At 36.4% G+C, this 20,881-nt stretch overlaps 2 protein-coding genes across 14 annotated transcripts in view; one reads left to right on the top strand and one right to left on the bottom strand.

The window, feature by feature from the left end:
- Positions 1-780: 780 nt before the first annotated feature.
- Positions 781-7,596, top strand: LOC128880785 (protein RER1). 11 transcript variants are annotated; one of them, XM_054131230.1, is made up of 8 exons: positions 851-970; positions 1,218-1,339; positions 2,115-2,198; positions 2,266-2,370; positions 2,455-2,551; positions 2,670-2,887; positions 2,991-3,064; positions 7,533-7,596. In XM_054131230.1, exons 3-8 carry the CDS (start codon positions 2,124-2,126, stop codon positions 7,579-7,581), a joined length of 618 nt encoding a protein of 205 aa, XP_053987205.1. In that variant the 5' UTR covers positions 851-970; positions 1,218-1,339; positions 2,115-2,123; the 3' UTR covers positions 7,582-7,596. The 11 variants fall into 11 exon arrangements, with proteins under 11 accessions (XP_053987194.1, XP_053987197.1, XP_053987198.1 ...); XM_054131220.1 differs by lacking the exons at positions 851-970; positions 1,218-1,339 and adding exons at positions 1,514-1,554; positions 2,019-2,031; XM_054131219.1 differs by lacking the exon at positions 1,218-1,339 and having other exon boundaries at positions 781-970.
- The window catches only part of LOC128880784 (diuretic hormone receptor), a 53,276-nt gene continuing 38,214 nt past the window's right edge, over positions 5,820-20,881 (bottom strand). The window contains exons 2-11 of one of the 3 annotated variants that reach the window (XR_008457917.1): positions 20,256-20,445; positions 12,997-13,090; positions 10,941-11,034; positions 10,308-10,388; positions 9,463-9,539; positions 7,568-7,687; positions 6,783-6,968; positions 6,213-6,367; positions 6,045-6,111; positions 5,825-5,964 (exon numbers count right to left, since the gene is read on the bottom strand). Coding sequence is in view for 2 of the 3 variants with exons in the window: in XM_054131217.1 (XP_053987192.1) it covers positions 5,820-5,964; positions 6,213-6,367; positions 6,783-6,968; positions 7,568-7,687; positions 9,463-9,539; positions 10,308-10,388; positions 10,941-11,034; positions 12,997-13,090; positions 20,256-20,445 (1,142 nt within the window). In the remaining variant the exon portion in view is untranslated. Of the gene's footprint in view, positions 5,965-6,044; positions 6,112-6,212; positions 6,368-6,782; positions 6,969-7,567; positions 7,688-9,462; positions 9,540-10,307; positions 10,389-10,940; positions 11,035-12,996; positions 13,091-20,255; positions 20,446-20,881 lie in introns of all 3 variants that reach the window. The other 2 variants (XM_054131218.1, XM_054131217.1) reach the window with 2 other exon arrangements.

Here is a 20,881-nt window from a genome sequence, read left to right as displayed (position 1 = left end):
TTGCATTTTGGTATCAGGAGCACATGATATGCGAAGAGGTGGCACGCTTGCGCCTACGAGCAGGCAACCAGCTCGACATACGCGTAAGTACAGGTTGCCTAATTCAAGGGGCTAATTATCGGTATATTTCGGAATTCTGGCCGATTTTGCATTTTGATATCAGGAAAACATGATATGCGAAGAGGTGGCACGAGGGATCTTTGGTACGTATCAAATTCTGGCTGGAATTTTACTCCTGGTATCAGGAGAACATGATTTTCGGAGAGGTGGCACGAGGGATCTTTGGTACGTATCAAATTCTGGCTGGAATTTTACTCCTGGTATCAGGAGAACATGATTTGCGAAGAGGTGGCACGAAGGAAATATGGACTGGTATGTTTTGAGAGTGAATTTAAATAAATAAGATATGTTTCCCCTTCAATATCGGTTTATTATAACATGTAAAGTAATGATACAGAAGAATTAGGGTGGTTTGATAAAAAAAATGATATATTTGTTGGTTGGGTTGCCATCTAGTAGGCGCAGAGGTGCTCCTGGTATGCAGCAACCTATACTAGCCGCTTTGTCTGTTCGGTTGCCATCTAGTAGGCGCAGATGTGCTCCTGGTATGCGGCAACCTATATTAGCCTGTTTGTCGGTTCCGTTGCCATCTCGTAGGCGCAGATGTGCCCCTGTTATGCGGCAACCTATACACCAGCCGCTTTGTCGGGTCGGTTGCTATTTCGTAGGTGTGTTCTTCAATAATATGTATTCTGATAATGATAATGACATTTATCTGGTAGTAAACGATGGCAGTCCGAATGGGTCCGAATGCTTCTATTTGTAATTAGACAAAGAAATGAAGATTAGTTGTAGAAAATGTGGATCTCGTAGAATGTGTTTATCATAATTAGTAAAGTGTGACAAATGATAAATGTTGAGAATATGTTTTATTAAGAAAAAAGAGAAAAATGAGTATTTAAAAATAAAGGTACAAAGATCATTGATTTACTTTATAACTTTTAAGGTTACGTTCAGCCAGAAAGAAGTTAGTTTCCCCGTGGTGGTTTCATGGGTGGCCTCTTATCTATCTCCACATTATGTTACAAATATTTCTCATCTAGCCTTACACTTTTTGACTGTGAGACAGAAAGATGTCTATCATATTGTCAGCGCCTTCAAAGGCGAAACACTTGAAGTTCGCCATGCTTTCGTCATTTGCGTTACTTCATTTTTAGAAAGGACTGTACAAGTATTTATTACTCAGCTGAAAAATGGCGGAGACCAATCAGAATCGGCCAATGTTATTTCGTGAGGGTCTCTACCAGAAGATAAGTGGAAGCACCTTGCAAATTCTATAGTATGTCTAATCATAGTATGCTGTTAATGTAGTGACGTGTTATATTTTTTAAATTAACCAAATAGTGAATTGATCGCAGAGATTGGCTGAAAACGTACAAATACCTTAGGTAAATTCAGTTCATATTAATTATACATTCGTTTCGGGGTAACACTTGCCGTAATCATAGGATAAGAGGTTATGTGCACATCCATCAGTTTATTTCGTGATTTTAGGTGCTCGTAAATATGTTATTACTTTCATAGACGTATTGTTTATAATTTCGCGAGAATATTATTTGTGCATTCGATGAACACGTATTTCCAGCTTCAATTCAACTTTAAGTTGTTCTTTATTATAAAGAAACAGGTCGACGTTTTGCTTAGGAAGTCTTAAAATTGTTGCAACCTTGAGATCGGTGTAATGATTGGTCTTAATAACTTGAAATACTATTTGTGTACTTTCTTTGAGTATAATGTTGTGCTTTCCATGAAGATTCCTGAATATTCAAGTATTTAATAAATAATCTTTCACTGTGATTATGCTTCTTATATACATGAAAGTTTAACTCTTATGATAGAATTTTGTTCATTTATTTCGTTATTTGTTCGAGAAAATGTTTGTAGTGGCAAGAAATCATTTATGTAAATTTAATAAATTTATTGTGAATAAATTTATTTTTCTTTGGTGAATACTTCAGTGATACTTTATGGGTATGATATTAAATGTTACAGATAGAAATAAAGTATTACTTGTAAAAGGTATTAATAATGTTCCTTATTAGGTTATTTTATAGGAAGGTAAGATGATGCAAGATGAGCATCTGGGTGGTCCAGCAGGACAAAATGTATTTAGTCAAGCGATAGGAAGAATATCACAGGTATGTAATCATATTTATTTAATTAAACTAATTGTTTTAACTTTATAAATATATATTCATATTATAGGTATATCAAAGATATTTGGACTTGTGGACCCCCCATGTAATATCAAGGTGGACATTCGCTGTGTTTCTATTACTTGTTTTTGTTCTGCGTATATTTATTACACAAGTAAGTTATTGTTCTTTCATAAATTTAAATTGCAACAATTTTAAAAGAATGTTGAAAATATTTGTGTATTTTTCATGTTTCTAGGGATGGTATATTGTCACATATGCATTAGGAATTTATCACTTGAATTTATTTATAGCATTCCTTACTCCTAAAATTGATCCTGCAATGGATTTTGATGGTGAGTGTTTATAAATCTACTGAGAAAAAATTATTAACGCAATTTGAATTCAAAATGAACTAGTTCAATACACTGATGTTATCTTCGATATATCTTCATAATGAAAGTTTCTTAATAGATGGAGATGGACCAGAGTTACCCACAAGGTCTAATGAAGAATTTAGGCCCTTTATTAGGAGGTTACCCGAATTTAAATTTTGGTATTCTGTAATGAAGTCTACAGTCATAGCTATGATATGCACTATGTTTGATTGCTTTAATATACCAGTGTTCTGGCCCATATTAGTTATGTATTTCATAACTCTACTTTGCATTACTATGAAACGTCAAATAAAGGTAACAAATCACATTTTCGCCTGGAATATTATATTTGGTGATTATAATAGTAACATGTAATTATGTAAGGACGAAGAGTAACTTATTTTGAAATTATTTTCAGCATATGATCAAATACAGATACCTGCCCTTTACGCATGGAAAACCAAAGTACCAGAACCACGAGGATACTTCGAGGTTAATACCTTCAAAGTGAATAGGTGTGAAGTATGTTTGTTGATGGAGGTGCATAAATGTGTAGATTTCTATTTTCCCAGTACCATGCGGAAAAAAAAAACAGTCCTTGAATATGAAAGCAGTCGGATCCTTTTTTTAATGACATTACGTATGAATAAGATCATTGTCTTGTACAAGAAATGGTTTAATCTATGAAAGGTGTAATGCTAAAAGTATAATGTTGTATGGTATTTAAACTGAATTGTCGTAATATATTTGTATCATAAAACTTGTACAAAGTATTGTTAGGTCTTACACAAAACGTGGACACAGTAACAATATGAACAGTACGCAGTTGTTAATGTAATATTAAATTATCATTGAATGTAAAAAAAAAGGTAATTCATATACATAAGATTCGTACTATAATCACTAATTCATTTCGTAATTTTGTAGTAGTATCGTTTCTATTTTTGACGCTTTTAGTTCTTTTGTTATGAACATTCCATGTACAAGATTACGCTTCTTGGTTTACTTCTTACACTTTCCTCATGCATTAGACTTTTACGGAAATTTTAATTTGACATTACGTAATTGTGCAAAAAATACATATACATAAATAATTAAAACTTACGACTGCAAAATCAGTCTCCTCTTCAGTGACAACTTGATAAATTTGCTCTACTGAAATGAAAACAGAGATTTTTTTTTGGGTGCCTGTAGATCACGATGCTCAGCATTTAATCATTTCTATCGAGTAAATTGAATTCCACGGAACAATTTAGTTTAATTTAGTTCAATATAAGGTTCAGACTGAGCGTCTGAAGTAAAACTGTGTTCTTATATCAGCATCTCACAAATATATCCAATAAACAAGTGTCGTGAGAGTGCATTTTATCATCTTGATAGGCTTATTAAAATGGTAGTTTAAAACGACGATACATCGAATAATACATACCATTTACAATTCTTTCTCTAATCTGTCTCTATACAAATTTGTACATATGAAGTTGTTTAATAAATAACACTCACGGGTCATTAACGCAAAGTAAAATAAATATTAGGTCGTAATGATATTGAAGGGTGACACTTAAGGTCCAAAGATCATCTTGCTTGTCGCAATCGTAATATATTTCCGTTTAGAATAATATATATATTTTTAAACATATACCGTTGCTCATATGCGATATCTTATATTGTGCCTGTTTAATAAAAATATTACTTTTATCCGCTAAAGAAACTAATTTTGTGTAAATTTTCATATTGTGCACAGATATCGCACAGGAAATCTTACTAAATGTTTATGTTCACTTTTTTTTTGTATTTCTCTGACATTTGTATCATCCCAACAAGTTTTTTAAATATTACCTTTGCATTAAGCGACTTATTTTATCATTTTAGCTGTATAAAATATGACTTCCTTTAATTATACTTGAACGCAAAAACAAAAGTTATCTCATCAGGTACGATTTCTTCTCGGTTTTTCACCTTGTAGTTACTAACAAATAGTTTTCTGTTTTTTTTTTTTTTAGATCTTTGGACAAAATTTGAATCCCGAATAACGAACTCCTCTGTTACTTTTGGGCATGATATTATTTGTTGCTTTTATCGTGCATTCCGAAATGTAGCTTTGTTCGTTTGTCGAGAATTATTCTTTAAACTTAGTATTGACTACTTAACATCCTTTAAACTTTGTAGGTATATGCACACGCACACACAAAAAAACACACACACACAAAAAAACACACACACAGACACGCGCGCGCGCGACTTTGTATAACACATTTTATAAATCTTAATACATATGTAAAATATAGTAATTCATTGGACGATATCATAGAGAACATAAAATAAAAATTTAGCGATATGTATATATATATGACTTGGGAAAGAGTGATGTCCAAGGTCTAATGGAAGCGATTGTTAATACATATTTACAATATATTTTCGACAACGCTTTCGTGGCTATAAGGCAGTAACAAAGTCAAAATAAAATAATTAATAGATCACTATAATAAATAGTTTCTCTTGAATCATAGTACAAACAGTTATTGATTTTTTGTTAATTTGTTTATAATAATTTTACATCCACGAATTTTTAAAAGTTCTCTTTCACAAAAGGAAGACGACTGTAGGTACTTCGATGTGGGAAATATCTTAAGAGAATAATTATTTTCAATGATTGTAATATTATTATACGGTTATATTTTTTCCTTTCATTTGCAAAGAAATCTGGGTAAAGTAACAGAAGATTATTAGAATATTTTGGATAATTTACCAAAGAAAAGTTTAACATCAATGGAGTCTAATATAAATACAATTTTACCCAGTTTGAAGTGCAAATATAATTTTTCTTTCTATTTTGAAAACAGTTCGGCGATAGGCGACGTTCTCTTTGTTATTGAAAACCTCTTACACCGTTTTTTTTTTTTTTACAGGAGTCCACTTTTGGAAATTTGAGAGAGGTGTCGTAGCATTTAAAACAGAAATCGATTCCCCTGGTACAAACGCGTTTCTTAACAAAACTAATGAAAATAAAAAAAAAAAAGCAAAGGAGGGAAGAGAATGCTAGGGACGCGAAAGTGAAAATGGCAGAGCGTGAATGAAGGAATGAATGGAAGAGAATGAAAGAGTATCTCTTTCCCTAACTCAATGGCTGATTCCGAATAAACTGTTGAAGCATTGTCTCATATGTCAAGATTTTATAATTTCACCAACCATTCCTTAGCATTCGATCGTTTGTTCAGAAAAGCGATTAGATCTTATCGAGAATCTTTTACTCGTTGAGATCCTCCGAGATCGCCTTCTTTGTTTTGTCCAGAAACGTGGTCGTCGAATTCATACCTACTACGGTCGTGGTCGTTGTCTCGCTTACAGAGGAATCTCTTTTTCTATATAGATTCGACGGGGGGCAGTACAACCTGAAAATCATGAGATTGAGATCTCGAAATTCGATAAATCGATGTACGGATATTATAATACACATAACAATGTTCCTTACTTCGAAGGTGATTTAGAAATGTCTAAATGGAATGTTTTTAGAATAAAATAGTAATTAGGTAACTCTCCTGAAAATTCGATTCTGTGTTATTGAACGCATTGTGGCCACGCGCAGTGTTCGTCGTCATAGCGCATTGTTTAACACGTATATAGTAGGGGAATGAAATACCTTATACTCTCTGTTCTCGAACGGGGTGACCAATTGTTATAATACCTTCTTTCGGTATCCAGATCGCGGGCCGTGGTCCATCGTTCGATGTGGTGTTTCACTGTATTTTGAACCTCGGCGTTCAAGAAACAATAAAATAGCGCAATGAAAAGGCCCTGTAAGAATGTGTACAGTTATTCAGTTATCTCTTTTGATCCTAGTGGGACATGTATGTCCCAGTGAATATATCTGGTTGCAATTTTGTCAAATTGAGACTAACAGGAACGTATGTTTAAAAAAAGGAATATCAATTGTGCCGAACAAATTGTCCTTTCTTATCTGGCTATGGTCTTTGACTTATAGCCAACCTTAATTTAATACAATTAATTTCTAAAAGAGTAACGAATAGAAACCAGATAGAAAAAAGTCGGGTCGAAAGGGTTATACAACGATCACGAATGTCAAAGTAACAATATCTAAAGTGAGCGTGCATCCTTGATCAAAGGAGAAGTAACGTTTCCGCGATCGTTGAGACCCCTTCAAATGTTCACTGTAAAAGTTCGTTTTGTAAGGAGATACTCGTTGCATTACCTGGGAAGAAAGCAATACAGCGCGAGCGTAGGAGAATGCATTAGCAACCTGACCCTCCGTGGGTCCCATCAGGACGAGCACGTAAGTCACTCCGAGGAGAGGTATCAGGACCAGGAGTGCTTTGCTCGCTTTCCAATATTGTTGCGTCTCCGCGTTCGTTGCGGACCAGAGCTTCGTTATCAGGACCTAGGTTACAGAATTGTTTCACGTTATTTCGTTTCATCGATAGCACTTACATATGGCGATGCCAGCTGTTTGAGGACGAAAGAGATACATGATTTGCAGTCTCAGAAGGCTTGGACTCTGTCCTTCCTACACAATAGATACCTTCTTAAGAAAACCATGTATAACTCCATTAATATTTATTCACAAGTTTCTAAAGAAGCACGAATGTATTCATTTGTATTAATGAATGTCTAACTAATCAAGAATTAATTATGTAGTACTTCTAAATTTTTGTACTGTGTCGACACGCTTACTATATTACACTCACAGTTTAATGTATCTTGAATTTTTGTAATTGTAATGGTAATATGCACGAACCTGCATATTGGTAATAATAAACAGGAGAAGAATAGCGATTACAATTACAAAGAAATTGTGGAACGTTCGAAAATAGGTTTCCAGTACGAGCAACATTATTCTGTATCTTCTGTGAAATTAATATGGCCGATAGTGTTCCAATTAATTAACAGGAAGGCGGATGTAATTATGTGACTAAGCGTATTCACCAGTGTTTACATATTACAGTTTGCCCGTTGATAAAGAGATCAGCACGCACTCACCCACATTATCATGAAGAGGAACACCACGTTCGCGCAGAGGACCAAAATGGCCGGGCCCTGATAAAACCAGTCGTAAGGATGCGACACCATCCAGGGACAATGCTTCCCCAGCGCGACTTCCTGCGAACACCGTGGTTACTATTTATTACCGTCGTGCCTTGGTGAAACTGGGCCAGCTTTACGACCGACGCAAACATTTACTTTCTTTCGTGGGACGCGTGCTGCTCGTTCAAATAACGTCTTATCGTTATCACAGACAGTGTTGGCTCACATGGAATGGCCATCTCAAATTTATTACATACATACATTCTTACATTTTAACAGAATTTGGGAAAATACAACCCCTTTCCCATTGAATATCGATTATAGACCTTCCTTACACCTAATTCCTGAGCTTGTCATAAATGCTGACAGTACTACTGGATCGTGATATACTTGCCTGCTACTTCTTTTATTAGAAATGACTAATTTAGAACTAGATAATAAAGGTAAAGATATTTCCAGAAACATTCCTCGCGTTAGAACGTCGTGTCGACATAGCAAACCAGGATCAGTTCATATCAAGTTTCTTCTTGTCATGGAACATACAGTAACAGCCCTATCATGCTCAATGCTATCAAATTGCTCGAGTTTCGTCGGCAGATGTCTCAACCCACCAGCGATCTTCAAGTTCCTTTTCATCGTCGTTCGTCTTCCTCTTCCACGGCTTCGTGGTATCTAGACCAGGTGAAACAGAAGGGACGTTCGAGCAGAACAAAGGGGTGGAATCTTTTGCCCTGACTACAATATCGACAGATACTCCAGGCGAGCTTCCGCCTCGTTTCATTCTGCCTTCGAGTCACGTATTCGACTGGTGCGTTAACACGGATCGTGTCTCGAAACTCTTACTACGCTACTGAATAGGCTGCAGGTTATCCTACAGGATGAAACTGAAGGATCGGCACCGAAGTAACTGGCCCGTTTGATCCCAGCCATTCTTAGACCCTATTCCTCATAGCCACGAGGATATAATGATGACAGATTTTTATGCCTGGCTTGAAAGAGTGCTCAGAGTATCGTAGATCCTATCACAGGATAGGACAGTCGAGGTAGTTGCCTTGGGTCTCAAGCTTAAAGAAATATATGTACTCCAACGACTAGTATAAGAAAATATGTAAGGTTCTATCTCGATTGAACAGTCCTGCCAGTGAGTGACGTCTATGTTGTCTATCCCTGATTGTAAAGTAGTTTATGTAACATGAAACCTTGGTCAGTAGTGCAATAATAAATTACAATTCATTGGAAACGTGTGTTATTCAGTATTATCCAAATGTCCTAATCTTAGAATCTGGAATTCCATCCAGGAGCAATCTATCCAGTTCCACGGTATACCAATAAAAGGGAATAAAGTCGCGGGGGAACTTGGAAACGAGGCTTCAATGGATTGGCGCGTTGGCTCTTTCCCCCTGTGTTCCTCGAGGCGTTGCTTGTATTCGAAGTTTGCGAAGATCGTCAACTGGCAGCCTGCATATAAAGTGTTCTAACAGTACAACCACGAAGAGGACTATTTAAATCTTTTTCCTTTTAAGATGCGACATCGTGATTACCGTTTTTTTTTCCTTTAAATCTAGATTAACGTCGCATCAACACCTAGGTTATTAGCGACGAAAGCGTTAACATTTACTCAAAATATTTTATTAACAATCTTCGTTTTTTTGACGACTTCAAGCAGGTCGTGAATCTTATTCTCTGCAACGTTATCATTTAGTATAGTTCCTAGGGTTCTTTCATTTTATTTCCTGTATCTTTCTTTATTTTATATTGTATATTCTCGATTAAGTTTTATACAAAGACCTTCTTCTGGTTTGTACCGTGATTCCTGGAACGCCTAGTATATTTACATGATGTTTCCTTACCTGGTTCGCGTGGGCCATGATGCTCTGATCGAGCGATTTCGCGATACCCCAAACGGCAATAAAGAGGACCGGCATACCTAAAATTAAATCGATACATTAAATCAGTATGCACAGGGTGTCTTGGTTGGTTACGGTTGCCCCGAGTACCCTGTTACTTTTAACGACGGGTGATAATATTTCAGGAGTGACTTGTTTATTTCAAAGGGATGCAAATAAAGTTGTAGGCAGCTGGAATGAGCACCAGGGGACTGAAGAAAATTTCCCCGTTGAACCATCACACGTTACAACAGCGGTGACTCGAATCTACCTTCTACACTTTTTGTTTGATCTTCTAAATAATTCGATGAAAATCGCTAAATTCGAAACTATTGTTATCTGTATAAACTTAACGAGTAATTACAAGTGGTTAAAATATGATACGTTGATGTAAATCACGTTATTCGTGATAAAATAAAGTAAACGCCCAGTACAGGGGGCCAGAGGTTTTAACATTTTTCCGCGATAAAATGGCGTTGAAAGCACTAAGTAGTCCATATTGATTCGGAGTGTTCGAAGCGAAAAGAGGGAGACTTGGTTATTAGAATTCCTCTCGCTTGAAATATGCTTTTACAATAAAATAATGCTACTCGGTTGTGCGAAGGACCGTTGATATCTTTTTTCACCATTTATTTATCGCGCTAAAGGATTATCGATCATTCAAGAGTTTTGTTATTTGGGGAAACTCGAACATCTCTCGTTTATTTCCCTGTCTTTGACAATTGAAACCGTACCGTTCGCGATACATTTACTCCAACGCGTGGACTTATTTGTTAATTTTTACGACGAAAATATAATCTCAACCTTACCCCATCCTATCACTAGGCACAGCCTCAGCTTGATAATATCACCAGTGAACGTCTTCACGACGAGCACGAACAGATACAAGCCTGAAAAGATAACGATGAATTGTTTATGAGATACCAAAATGAGAAAGGATGTATAAACAAATGTAATTCTAATTTAATAAAGATATTTTCAATGTTAACAGAGACATTAATTAGAAATAATTTCAATGTTAATACTACCGAGGTCAATGGATATCTATTATACATAGGACTATATGTTTGTAATTATGAGGAGCAAGCCAATTTATTTATCAAATTAATTCTATGTTGCAACAGATTACAATATTAAATTTGCCTTCAAACATACCGATTGAATCATTGTTAACGATCGAGTGTCATTATAAATAAGTTTGAAGTACATGAATCAAATTGACTTGCTTGATAATTTTACCATTAATAATCTCAGCTTCAACAATGTCAGTTCTGGCCATTGCAAACGAGCCTCTGCAGTAACAAGAAAAAACATTACTCTACTCCTGCTGGCTATTGTGTGCTATGATTAATTCCTAACAAAGGAAGCTTTTCTATTTTTCAATCCGCAGTCTCTAATTTACGCAAACGAATGTAGATCACCAAAGAGCCAAGGGTAATTACCTTCCACGAACATCCAGAAGTAATTGGTCAGCTGAAAGTAGTTAAGCAAAGAGAGGAAAACGATGCAGGTCGGCACGTCCGGCTGCATGGAGACCTGGTGACAACAAATATTTGTTTAAAACCTTACAGACGACCGTGCGAGGTATATGAGTGACCAATGACCACGGTGGATCGTTTTGCATAAATGCAAAACGCAGGGGGTGTGAATTTGGTATTCATAAACGCGCAACGTTGCAAATTTTATTCCCTGGACTGAAACATTAAACGTTTTACGTTTTAATTTTTCAATGGTTTTACAGGTTGGATGAACAAAATTAAATTATTCGCCGACTTCGAAAAGTTTAGATATATGACGAGTTTCATTTAAAGGAGGGAAATATAAACCATATAAATTTTATTCCCTGGTCTGATACATTACACGTTTAACACGTTTAACGTTTTAATTTTTCAATGGGTTTATGCTATGGATGAAAAAGTTAAATTATTGGCTGATTTCGAAAAGTTTATATTTTTAAAGGAAAGACATATGTACATGTACGCCAGCTCTTTGTAGAATGCTTTTTCGTACGATCAAACGTGTATTTCGTCTGTGTTATTAATCCTGGCCAAATTAATCCCACCCTATCGGTTATGTCAACAAGCGTTTTGCCTCGTCAGTTTGGGATTAACGGCGTCGTCTCTCGATAAATTTTCCCGTAAAACGATTCTGCCTGCTGGAATTACGCGCCATGGCTGGGACGACATGCTTTTAACTTCTTCAGACCTGATGCATAATGAACGTGGGCTTTAAGATTAATTTTTTACTACGGTTGTTACGTTCGTTACACTCCACGAAACTTGAGTCTCGCGGAAAATATTTGTTTACTCATTCTTTTTTTAATCAGACATAGAAGAATTATTGGCACTGTGCATTCGCGTTTTCACGACGGGCTTTTAATTATCGAAAAGGCAGAGGCAGGTGGGTGGGCTACTCAACGGGCGTAATTAATTTTCCCACTGGTTCGTTAGTGGGGTTTCCAGAAATTTCGCTACCAATGGAGAACGGCGTTCGCCCTTGTGAAAAATTTTCCTCGAACCAGGAAGAACTTATTTCCTGACTAATCGTCTCCAATTAGCCTCCTTGCTAATTTACTGCCAAATTAAGGTGGTGCTCGTGGCCAGTGGTTTTTATTAGCCGTAGAAAATAATTCTGTACCTTTCCATTCAATCGTTTGTAACCGCAGTTTAAATAAAAATATTGATTTCATAATTTGTTACGTTAAATTACCAACCTTCCAAGTTCTCCTGATATTCATTATAATAAATCTATACGTATACAATTCTCGTACTTGTGGCAAAGGACGCGAAACGGAAATTGTTTTATTAACAAACACGTAACGTAATATATTAACTGTTGTTTATCGGTTATTACGATCATAATCGGCGATTCCAAAATGCGGAATATAATTATTCTTGATACACGTGATTGATAATTTGAATCTCATTTAAATTGTTTAACATTCAATGTTTTATTAATTTTACTTTGCTAACTTAAATACCCCTAATAACTGTTCCCGATTAAACGGCAGCGATTTAAAATTTATGTGTAATTTCGATTTATAGTTTGATATAGTTTGATATTATAGTATAATCGAAACTCTCGCTTATTCCTTAATTATTAAATTAATAAATTTTCTCCTTACACTCGTGTTATAGGTACTCGTTTCCATTGTTCCCACTGTGAAAGTTTGTTTGGGTACATGTATTTATGCAGTGTTTGAAGTTTCCTTTTTAGAGAAATATTGTAATTTCGCGTTTCAGCAACAAGTGGCGGAGTTTCAGTTCTCGACGTCTTTTTTCAGGTCAAATGCTTTTAAAACTCGCTTTGCGCAATCCTGTGCAAAGTCTAGTATAATCATGTTTTTCATTCACACTTGAGAACAAAGGATTCAGATCAAAGAACAGAAATGCGTTACGTTTTGGCTGAAGAACGCTCGTACTTTTAGGTAAAGGATGGAACAACGAGGTAAAACAATTTTTAAGGGAAAAGAAAATTCCTATGAATGTATTACAATACCTGCATCACGTTGTTCAGAATCCACATCATGTCTGCGAGGATGTAAGTAAACATTAAGTTCGTGTGGATGTTGTTTCTGAGGCACCTCAGCTCTCTGTAACAAAAATTTGGTTGGTTAAATTGAGTAATTGGATTAAAATTACAGTGGTCGAATGAAAATTACAGTGATTACGCGTATTATAACCTTTTCCCGATTTTTGTTTAAAGCTTTTATTTTCAATTCAACAGTCGAGTATTCTGCAACAAGGAACCTTTCTTAATGTGTCCTCCAATTAGTTCGGATAATTGAGTTTTAACGAGTACTTCATTATTTCAGTGTAATATTACTGTGTCAGTACAATACGAAATTGTATTAATACATATATATTAATACGAGGTTTCAACGTACAGCGAATAATTACTCTTCTACGTTGATAGCGCGTAACGTTATCATTCGTACGCGAAATCAAACGAGAAGTTTCCGTTATATGTCGACGCGCGAGTAATTTTCCCAAATACGTACAATTAATCAAGACCAAATGAAATACGCTTTATTTTACGAAATAGGAGCTCTCTGTTTCTTTTGTACTTGGCCCCAGCATTTTATTCGATTTACGGTACGCGAAACAAACTCGTGTAAAAAAAAAATCAAGCACAAATTTTTGTTCACTTCGAGAGCAGTTTTTCATCTGCCATTTTCCCTTCCCGTTTCGTTTGGTTCGACAGTTTTCAATGAAAATTTCATCGGAAGGTCTTTGAAGCACGCTCGAGGACTTGCTAAAAAATTCTCTCTTATTTCGTCAACGAGAAACTATTTCTACTGACACTCGCTAATTGGAAGACATTCTATGCCTTTTCCCTTTTCTTTCTATTCAGAATTTACTGTAAGATTCGTTTAATAGGTGTAGACTGTATTAGTATTAGTGTGTTAGTAGTTATTTACTTTTTATATTTTATTTTTTTGTAACTCTAGTTTAAGTATAAATATTTACTCGCTACTTTATTACGTTAACTCAAGTCTCAACCTGATGGCAATCGTAACTTATCTACACTTACGAAGTTCAGTATAAAATTTTGTGAAAGTTTCTGTATGCACTGTAAACATTTAATTAATTCGGGGATGCACATGTTTAATGCATTTCGAAGTTTCAGATTATTATACGAACGTATTGACTACGTTTTTAATGAACATAAAAACAGAATGTTTCATTGAAACAGTAATATTTTCCTACAGAAAAAGTATAATAATAGTAATTCGGAGTTATTGCTTTCTCGAAAAACGTTCGTACAATAACCTGAAACTTCGAAATGCATTAAACATGTACATCTTCGAATTAATGAAATGTTTACAATGCATACAGTAACATTCAGTCTTCGATTAAACATTAATAACAATTACAGTTCAGAATAAGTATTCATTCGAGACATTAATCGTGAGAAATCTGTCAGATTTATTGTGCAATTTTATTTCAGCAAATATTTCTGTGAAACTTACAGTTTCGAAGATATCTGAGGTGCTAATAGTTATTGCTCCGCCCTTTAAATTTCATTTAAGAAAATGGAATTAACGTTGCTTTTGAATGTAAAATTAAATTTCCCTAATTTCCGTGATTCATTCGCGCGAGTTTCAGTCGCCAATTAGAGATACCGTTCGCGAATTACTGCTCGAGGAAGTTCTCGTCGCGACGGGAATACAGAAGACGGCGATATCTCTGCAGATGCGAAACCATATATCAAACACGGAGTTTTAAGTAGTTGGACGTTGGTTTGGTCGCTTGTGAAGCAAGACAAATAGCAAGCAGGGAGCAACCGTCGCTTACCAGAGAACAGAGAAATTTCAGTAGTACGAAATCGAATTAGTCGGACGTTTGGCTCGGGGAATTGTTCGGACAACTCGAATAGCTTATGCTTCTTTTCGCGCGTTATCGTCGCGCTTAGAAAAATGAATGTTTGTTTGAAAAGTGGGAGAAATCTGTTATCCGTCAGCACTTGCTGTTTTTCGTTGATTCGAATATCATCGAAGCCGTTTCTCCTCCATTTCCAGGGCCGTTTTATCTTTCATTGCAGGAATATCGAACAATTCTGGCAACTCTGCTCGATTCGAAATAAAATGCCATTGGCGTTGGGCGTTCCGTCTCGTAAACACGTATGACGTTTAAATGCAAAAGTTGAAAGAACAATAGTTTGTAACGAGGATAAGGACGTATTGCTATTCGATGTACAATTATTACGAGTGTGAACGTTTCAGTTCGGTTCAATGTTTTTGGTTTACCACGGTTTCAATTGAAAGGGGAAAAAATATCATTGTACGATTTCACAAAAAGCAAACGAGTAAATACTGGCAATAGGGTTTGTCGATATTTATCGAGATATATTAGAAATTATTTCATATCTATGCGCGTACGATAATGGTTAGTATCCAATTTCCATCGTTAATACTGATAAAGAGGGCTGATATTTGTCGATACTCGTATCGATATTATGGGTCGTCGATACTTATCAAGAAATATTGCAGATTATTCGGTATTTATGCATACATATTGCTGCCTATCGATTTCCACCGACGCACGCAAGTTGGCAATTTGTATGAATAATGAAGTCGTTATTCGTCAAGAAATATCAGCAAGGGCTTTAGGATTTAGTCATTTAGTCAAACACAGATGGTATGGAACATACCAAGAACTGCAAGGACTTAAACCACCCGTATATGAGACTTATTCGCCATGCTGTAAGTTGGCAATTTATATCAATAATGAAGTCATTATTCATTAAGAAATATCAGCAAGGGCTTTAAGATTTTGTCCCTTAATAAAACACAGATGGAATAATGAGTCGTAAGTATGTGGATCTGTGTAAAACCTATTCAAAAGGATACGTTCGCCTCGTTAACGCAATTATGCAGACCCCTGGGTCCAATTAGTCGTCGTACGAATACTTTTTACACCCACTGTAAATATACCTTGCAACGCGCCAGGGGCTTTGTTTCCGCGGAGCGTAACAGAGATTCGTGGCGTAATTTCCATCGAATAATAAATAAACGCGTAGTCTCGTGCTTTCTCGTTGGGAAAAGTGATCATAGCAGACAATTTCCTACAGAGGAACGTAGCTGCTGTTTCTTTCGCCTCGAAACTGAGAATTAACGATTACACGTTCATGTGTAAATCACAGAGCTCTTTTTTCACCGATATTGTTTTTATATAAAATGCAGCGCATGAACGTTTTTCTCGTTAAAATTTATTAACGAACGCAGTTACGTGAACTTTTGTTTCATGTTGCTCGTTACACCGATACCTTTTCCGCTGGCTGTATTAAAAGCCGCAACTTTCCCTCGAACAAAGAGGTCAGTAACAAGCTCTCGAGATATGAAGAGAACGGCGAGGAAGACGACAGGATAACGGTAGCAGAGCCTCTTTCGCGATGTTCGCGAATAAGAAGCTAATAGAACTGCGAGGTACTTGCGATTTTTCCCTGCTTCCTCTCGAGGGCCACGGAGAATTGTAACTGCACCGTGTCGCGATGAGATTCGTTTGTACAGAAATGAATATTCCCGTCAATCAAATTCCAAGGATACAGTTCTATCATTATACAACGAATAAGCAAGACTGTAAACGTGATGGAAATTTGAATAACCAGATCTAGTGTAATATAAACCTTACACGAGACAACCATACAAGAGAATGACCACATGCGTAGCCTCCTTGAGTACAAGTTACTCGAAGAAAACTAATAAAAAACTTTTAAAGCAACCTGATGTTAATTCTTACTGGTTAGAAATTAGTATACCTGCGTTCTTGCCCATGTAATTTTTAATTAAACATTCCCCGGATAAATGAAAAAGCCCGGAAGATCGATGGAACAAACGTGCTACAGGAATATTTTAATATTCTCATCGTACAACTAGAAAATATTGCTTTTTTTTTAAGAACAAATAACTCTTTCCTTTACTGAAAAACTTACTTTTTCCTCTGTGTCAACTATGTCTACCGTAAAATTATCCTAACTCCACAAAACTGAACGCAACAGCAGCGAACTTCGCAAACGTTTTAACAAATTACGCGGCTGTCTGTAACAGTGAAACGACTTGGTCGAAGTTAAGTAGCCGGAAACGCGTGCTCCTGTCAGTTCCCGAGCATACAGCCCTTAGCTATTTACGTCATGTGTCGCGCGTTCACAGTGTTCACATTCGCGTATGCGCTATTCATTCGGAGATCTCGTTACGCGTTACGTTGCACAGGAGGGATCGCAATTGACTACTTGACGTTTCATCTATTGCTCTCATCGAGCGTTTACCACCACGTTTACTTTTTGCCTGCAACTCTGGATTGTTCGAAACATTAATAATTTATAATGGGTGAACGAATCGAAAACAGAGTTATTTCAAAGCTCGCAGACATCGATTATTGCCGTACTTTCCTCGAGAGGGGACAATGTAATTGATTTTTTAGGGTGGAGGGGTTGAGCTCGTTGTCGGCTCTTAGAATGCAATATAATTAGATGATAATAGAATCGAAATGTATTCTGTTATATTATTTAATGGCAACACATGATAAACTAGATATTAGATAAGCTAGATATTATATGTATAATTATTGTGGTACAATACAATATATATGTATAATAATAATACAAGTATAGTAAAATATATTTCGATTGTACTATCATCCAATTATACAGGATGTCCCAGAATTAGTGTAAGAGCCGGAAATGGGGGGTAGCCGAGACGATTCTGAACCACAGTTTCCTTTGCAAAAATGGTACTTCGTTTTTTAATTATTATACCCTTACTATACCCTGTATAGATATTAAATTGCATATGTACTAAAAGACAAAGAACCCAATGCATCCTAAAAATTATATCCTTCTAAATTCTTCCATCTGTTACTACCCATGTCCATTCCCTCTGAAAACTGAGAGAACCGAAAATATCTCATACGATACTACGATTGCAACGTAAAAGATTCACGCGGAATTTCCGTAGTTTTTCTTGGAACACTTGGTACACCGTTCGCCATAGCGGGGATGGGAGGCGTCAATAATTTATATCTCCTGGAAACCATGGATTCTCTGCGGAAGTGTACGTTTCAAATCCCCCGGATGAACTTAATACAATATCCCCGGCGTTTCGTGTATCCCGCAGGATACGTTAGGTGCACGGCTTAGCTCGTGTTTCTGGAATTAACGTTCGCCTTGGTCGTTAGTCTTTGACCTCCATGGAAAGCTTGGACGGGCATTAGCTATGCTCGATGTCCGCGAACAATTTCCATATGCAACGGGGTCTTTTACCTGTTGCGGCTCGCTGATTCAATATAGAGCCGGTCTCACCTCTGGAACTACTTCGCAGCTCAATTTCCACCTGGCTGCCACCGTCCGCGTACACTTTCGCCAATCTCTTGTATAATTTTGTCGCTAACTCATCGCTGGAACAACGGGGAAACTCCTGCTGCTTGGTTCTTGCTCTTGATTTCATGACAATATCTATTCAATTAGACTGCAGATTTTATGTACTTACGACGTATAATGATATAGTAGGCATACATAAAATATACATAATTTATGTAGAATACAGTAAGTCCCATAAATATTCGCACCCTGTATGTATATAGAAGAAATTTGTCTAAATTAAATGATAGGTTTGATATTCCAAATCAATGTTTCATTGTAAATATGTACATGAGTAAACTTTACACATGTATGTATCTACAATGAAAAATTTATTAGGAAACGTGAAATCTTCTTTCTAACACTAAACCTACCACGACCGTTTAAATAACAGTTTTCAATCTTTTGTACAGAGTTCTTCGATCCAATATATAATTATACGTATACAATTGTTTCGTTATTCAATTTAATTTCGCGTAAAATATTTTTGTATTTAGTTGAAAAAAGTGTCTTTAGACTTAAAGTGTTAATTTAGACTCTCTTCAATAGATACAGAGCGTAGGAATATTTATAAAACTGTACGTAAATAAAATTACATCGTAATTATTTCCTGTAATTTATCAGGAGCTTAACACAGCATACTTCTGATCACCCTACAAGGATACTCGTGAATCGACTCTGGCAGTAGCGTGTACTTCTAAACAAATAATTAATACCCCGGTAATAATAATCTTCTAACCGGCACTAATGAAGCTCCTCGTGCTTATACCATCTTCCCACGAGCAGAGACGCCCGCATAATTTGCAGAGATCGAGTTTCAGACGAATGACCCGAGCGACTCCGACGCGCAACGATTATAAATACAGTTTCCGCTTCGCGGAGCGCTTAAGTAGCCTGCGATTTAAGCAGCCTGTTGTCCGTACAAAGAAACGAGATTGCTATAATATTTTTCAGCGTCCACCGTTAACGAAGCGAGACGTAAAAATGCTCGCTGCTTAGTGTTGCAAATTCCCGTACACGTGGAAACCCTAATTTATCACACACGTCGCATACGCGGCATGGAGAAGTTTTTCTCAAAACGACGCACATATTTCACGACTAATTTCCACCGTTGTCCCGTTTCGTTTTTATCAATGCTGGCTCGGAGCTTTACTCTTGTATTTATAGTCGTCTTCCTGGGTAGATAAGCGCCCAGGGAACCGTTTTTCGCTCCGAGAAAAGCAACGTTGAAGACGGCGAGATTACACCTGCGAGGTTTTCGTTCGAAAATTTTCTCGTACAACGCGCGTAGCGCAGCACGCTTCGATTAATCATTTTGGGAGGAATACGCCGCTCTCGAGATCGCTAATTTGCTCGCGCGGGAAACAATGAGTGTTGATATTTACGGAAACCAAATTAATCATTCGTAAATTTAGCGTTAATTAGTATAAAATCAAATCAAATAAAATTCAATAGAAACAGCCTGATCTTGCCTACGTTAAAATAAACCTGATCAAAATTGCGTGTCTTCATACTCTGCCACGAGAATTATGTCTTTTATTTAAATAAACTAGTACTTTCCGTGCTTGGAACCATTTCTCTGTAATTTAACACGTTCGCTGCCAGATACTCTTGAAAATTTCTACTGCGATTAAACTTTGTTTATAGATTATTAAAAACTGTGACGTTGGTGTTTGTAATTTCACCAAAATTCAAGTATTTCGTCCAAATTCATTTTCTTTGACATTTAACTTCCAGAATTAATTTCTTTAAAGCGCTGTCACCCATATATGGGTGACGTAGCGATCACCGTGATAAATAATTCCAAGGAATACTTTCACTCGCGATCAGTGTGCCAAGGTTTTGAATATAAGAAATCGGAGGAATATAGGGCATCGGAGATACGAATGAAAATTTCTTACTTGCAGTAAAGGAAAATCGAGACTGCGAGAACGAGGGTGAGCAGGGAGAGGCTGTATCCGACGAAATAAATAGTCGTTGAGATGACTTCGGTTCCACCCTCGATCGCGGGCTCCCTTACGTCGCTGCAGAGGCTATAATTGGTATAGTTGCTCCAGACGCCATCAGGTTTGCACCAGCGGCTCGCGTTTTCTGGAAGGACAGAATTCGATTCATATTATTTAGTTCGAATGTTATATAGAATTTCTATAATGTTAAAATAGCGTAGGTAATCAACACAATGATTATATTACAGTTACCAACTATTTGTGTTATTATTTAATGAATACGCTACGTATTAACATAACACAAAAAGGATGTAGATTTAACATATTTTTTTAAGTTAAGTTGAACAGTATAAGTTTGTTAAACTTAGATCAAGAAATCGTTAGAGTTATGCTAATGTACTCAACATGGAGTCTGTGGCTTATGTCGAATTTAACACGAAATTTTCAAGAGTGTAGGTAAACAAATTCAAACGTAATTAAGACATTAAATACCAGTTGAGATGCGTCAAAATAAGTATTTAACGTGTAATGTATTTAAACGTAAATTTTCAATTTTAATGCGAAAAGAGCCTGCCCCCCCC

The sequence above is a fragment of the Hylaeus volcanicus genome, chromosome 8 (assembly GCF_026283585.1).
Source record: "Hylaeus volcanicus isolate JK05 chromosome 8, UHH_iyHylVolc1.0_haploid, whole genome shotgun sequence".
Lineage (NCBI taxonomy): Eukaryota > Metazoa > Arthropoda > Insecta > Hymenoptera > Colletidae > Hylaeus > Hylaeus volcanicus.
This window is presented reverse-complemented; position numbering and strand designations above follow the sequence as displayed.

What these genes read in the sequence shown, in the direction of transcription:
- LOC128880785 (XM_054131219.1), top strand. Translation starts at nt 914, where the DNA reads ATGTTGAGAATATGTTTTATTAAGAAAAAAGAGAAAAATGAGTATTTA. An exon ending in CGATAGGAAGAATATCACAG is followed by an intron (nt 2,199 to 2,265) that starts GTATGTAATCAT and finishes TTCATATTATAG; the next exon opens with GTATATCAAAGATATTTGGA. An exon ending in TGCGTATATTTATTACACAA is followed by an intron (nt 2,371 to 2,454) that starts GTAAGTTATTGT and finishes TCATGTTTCTAG; the next exon opens with GGATGGTATATTGTCACATA.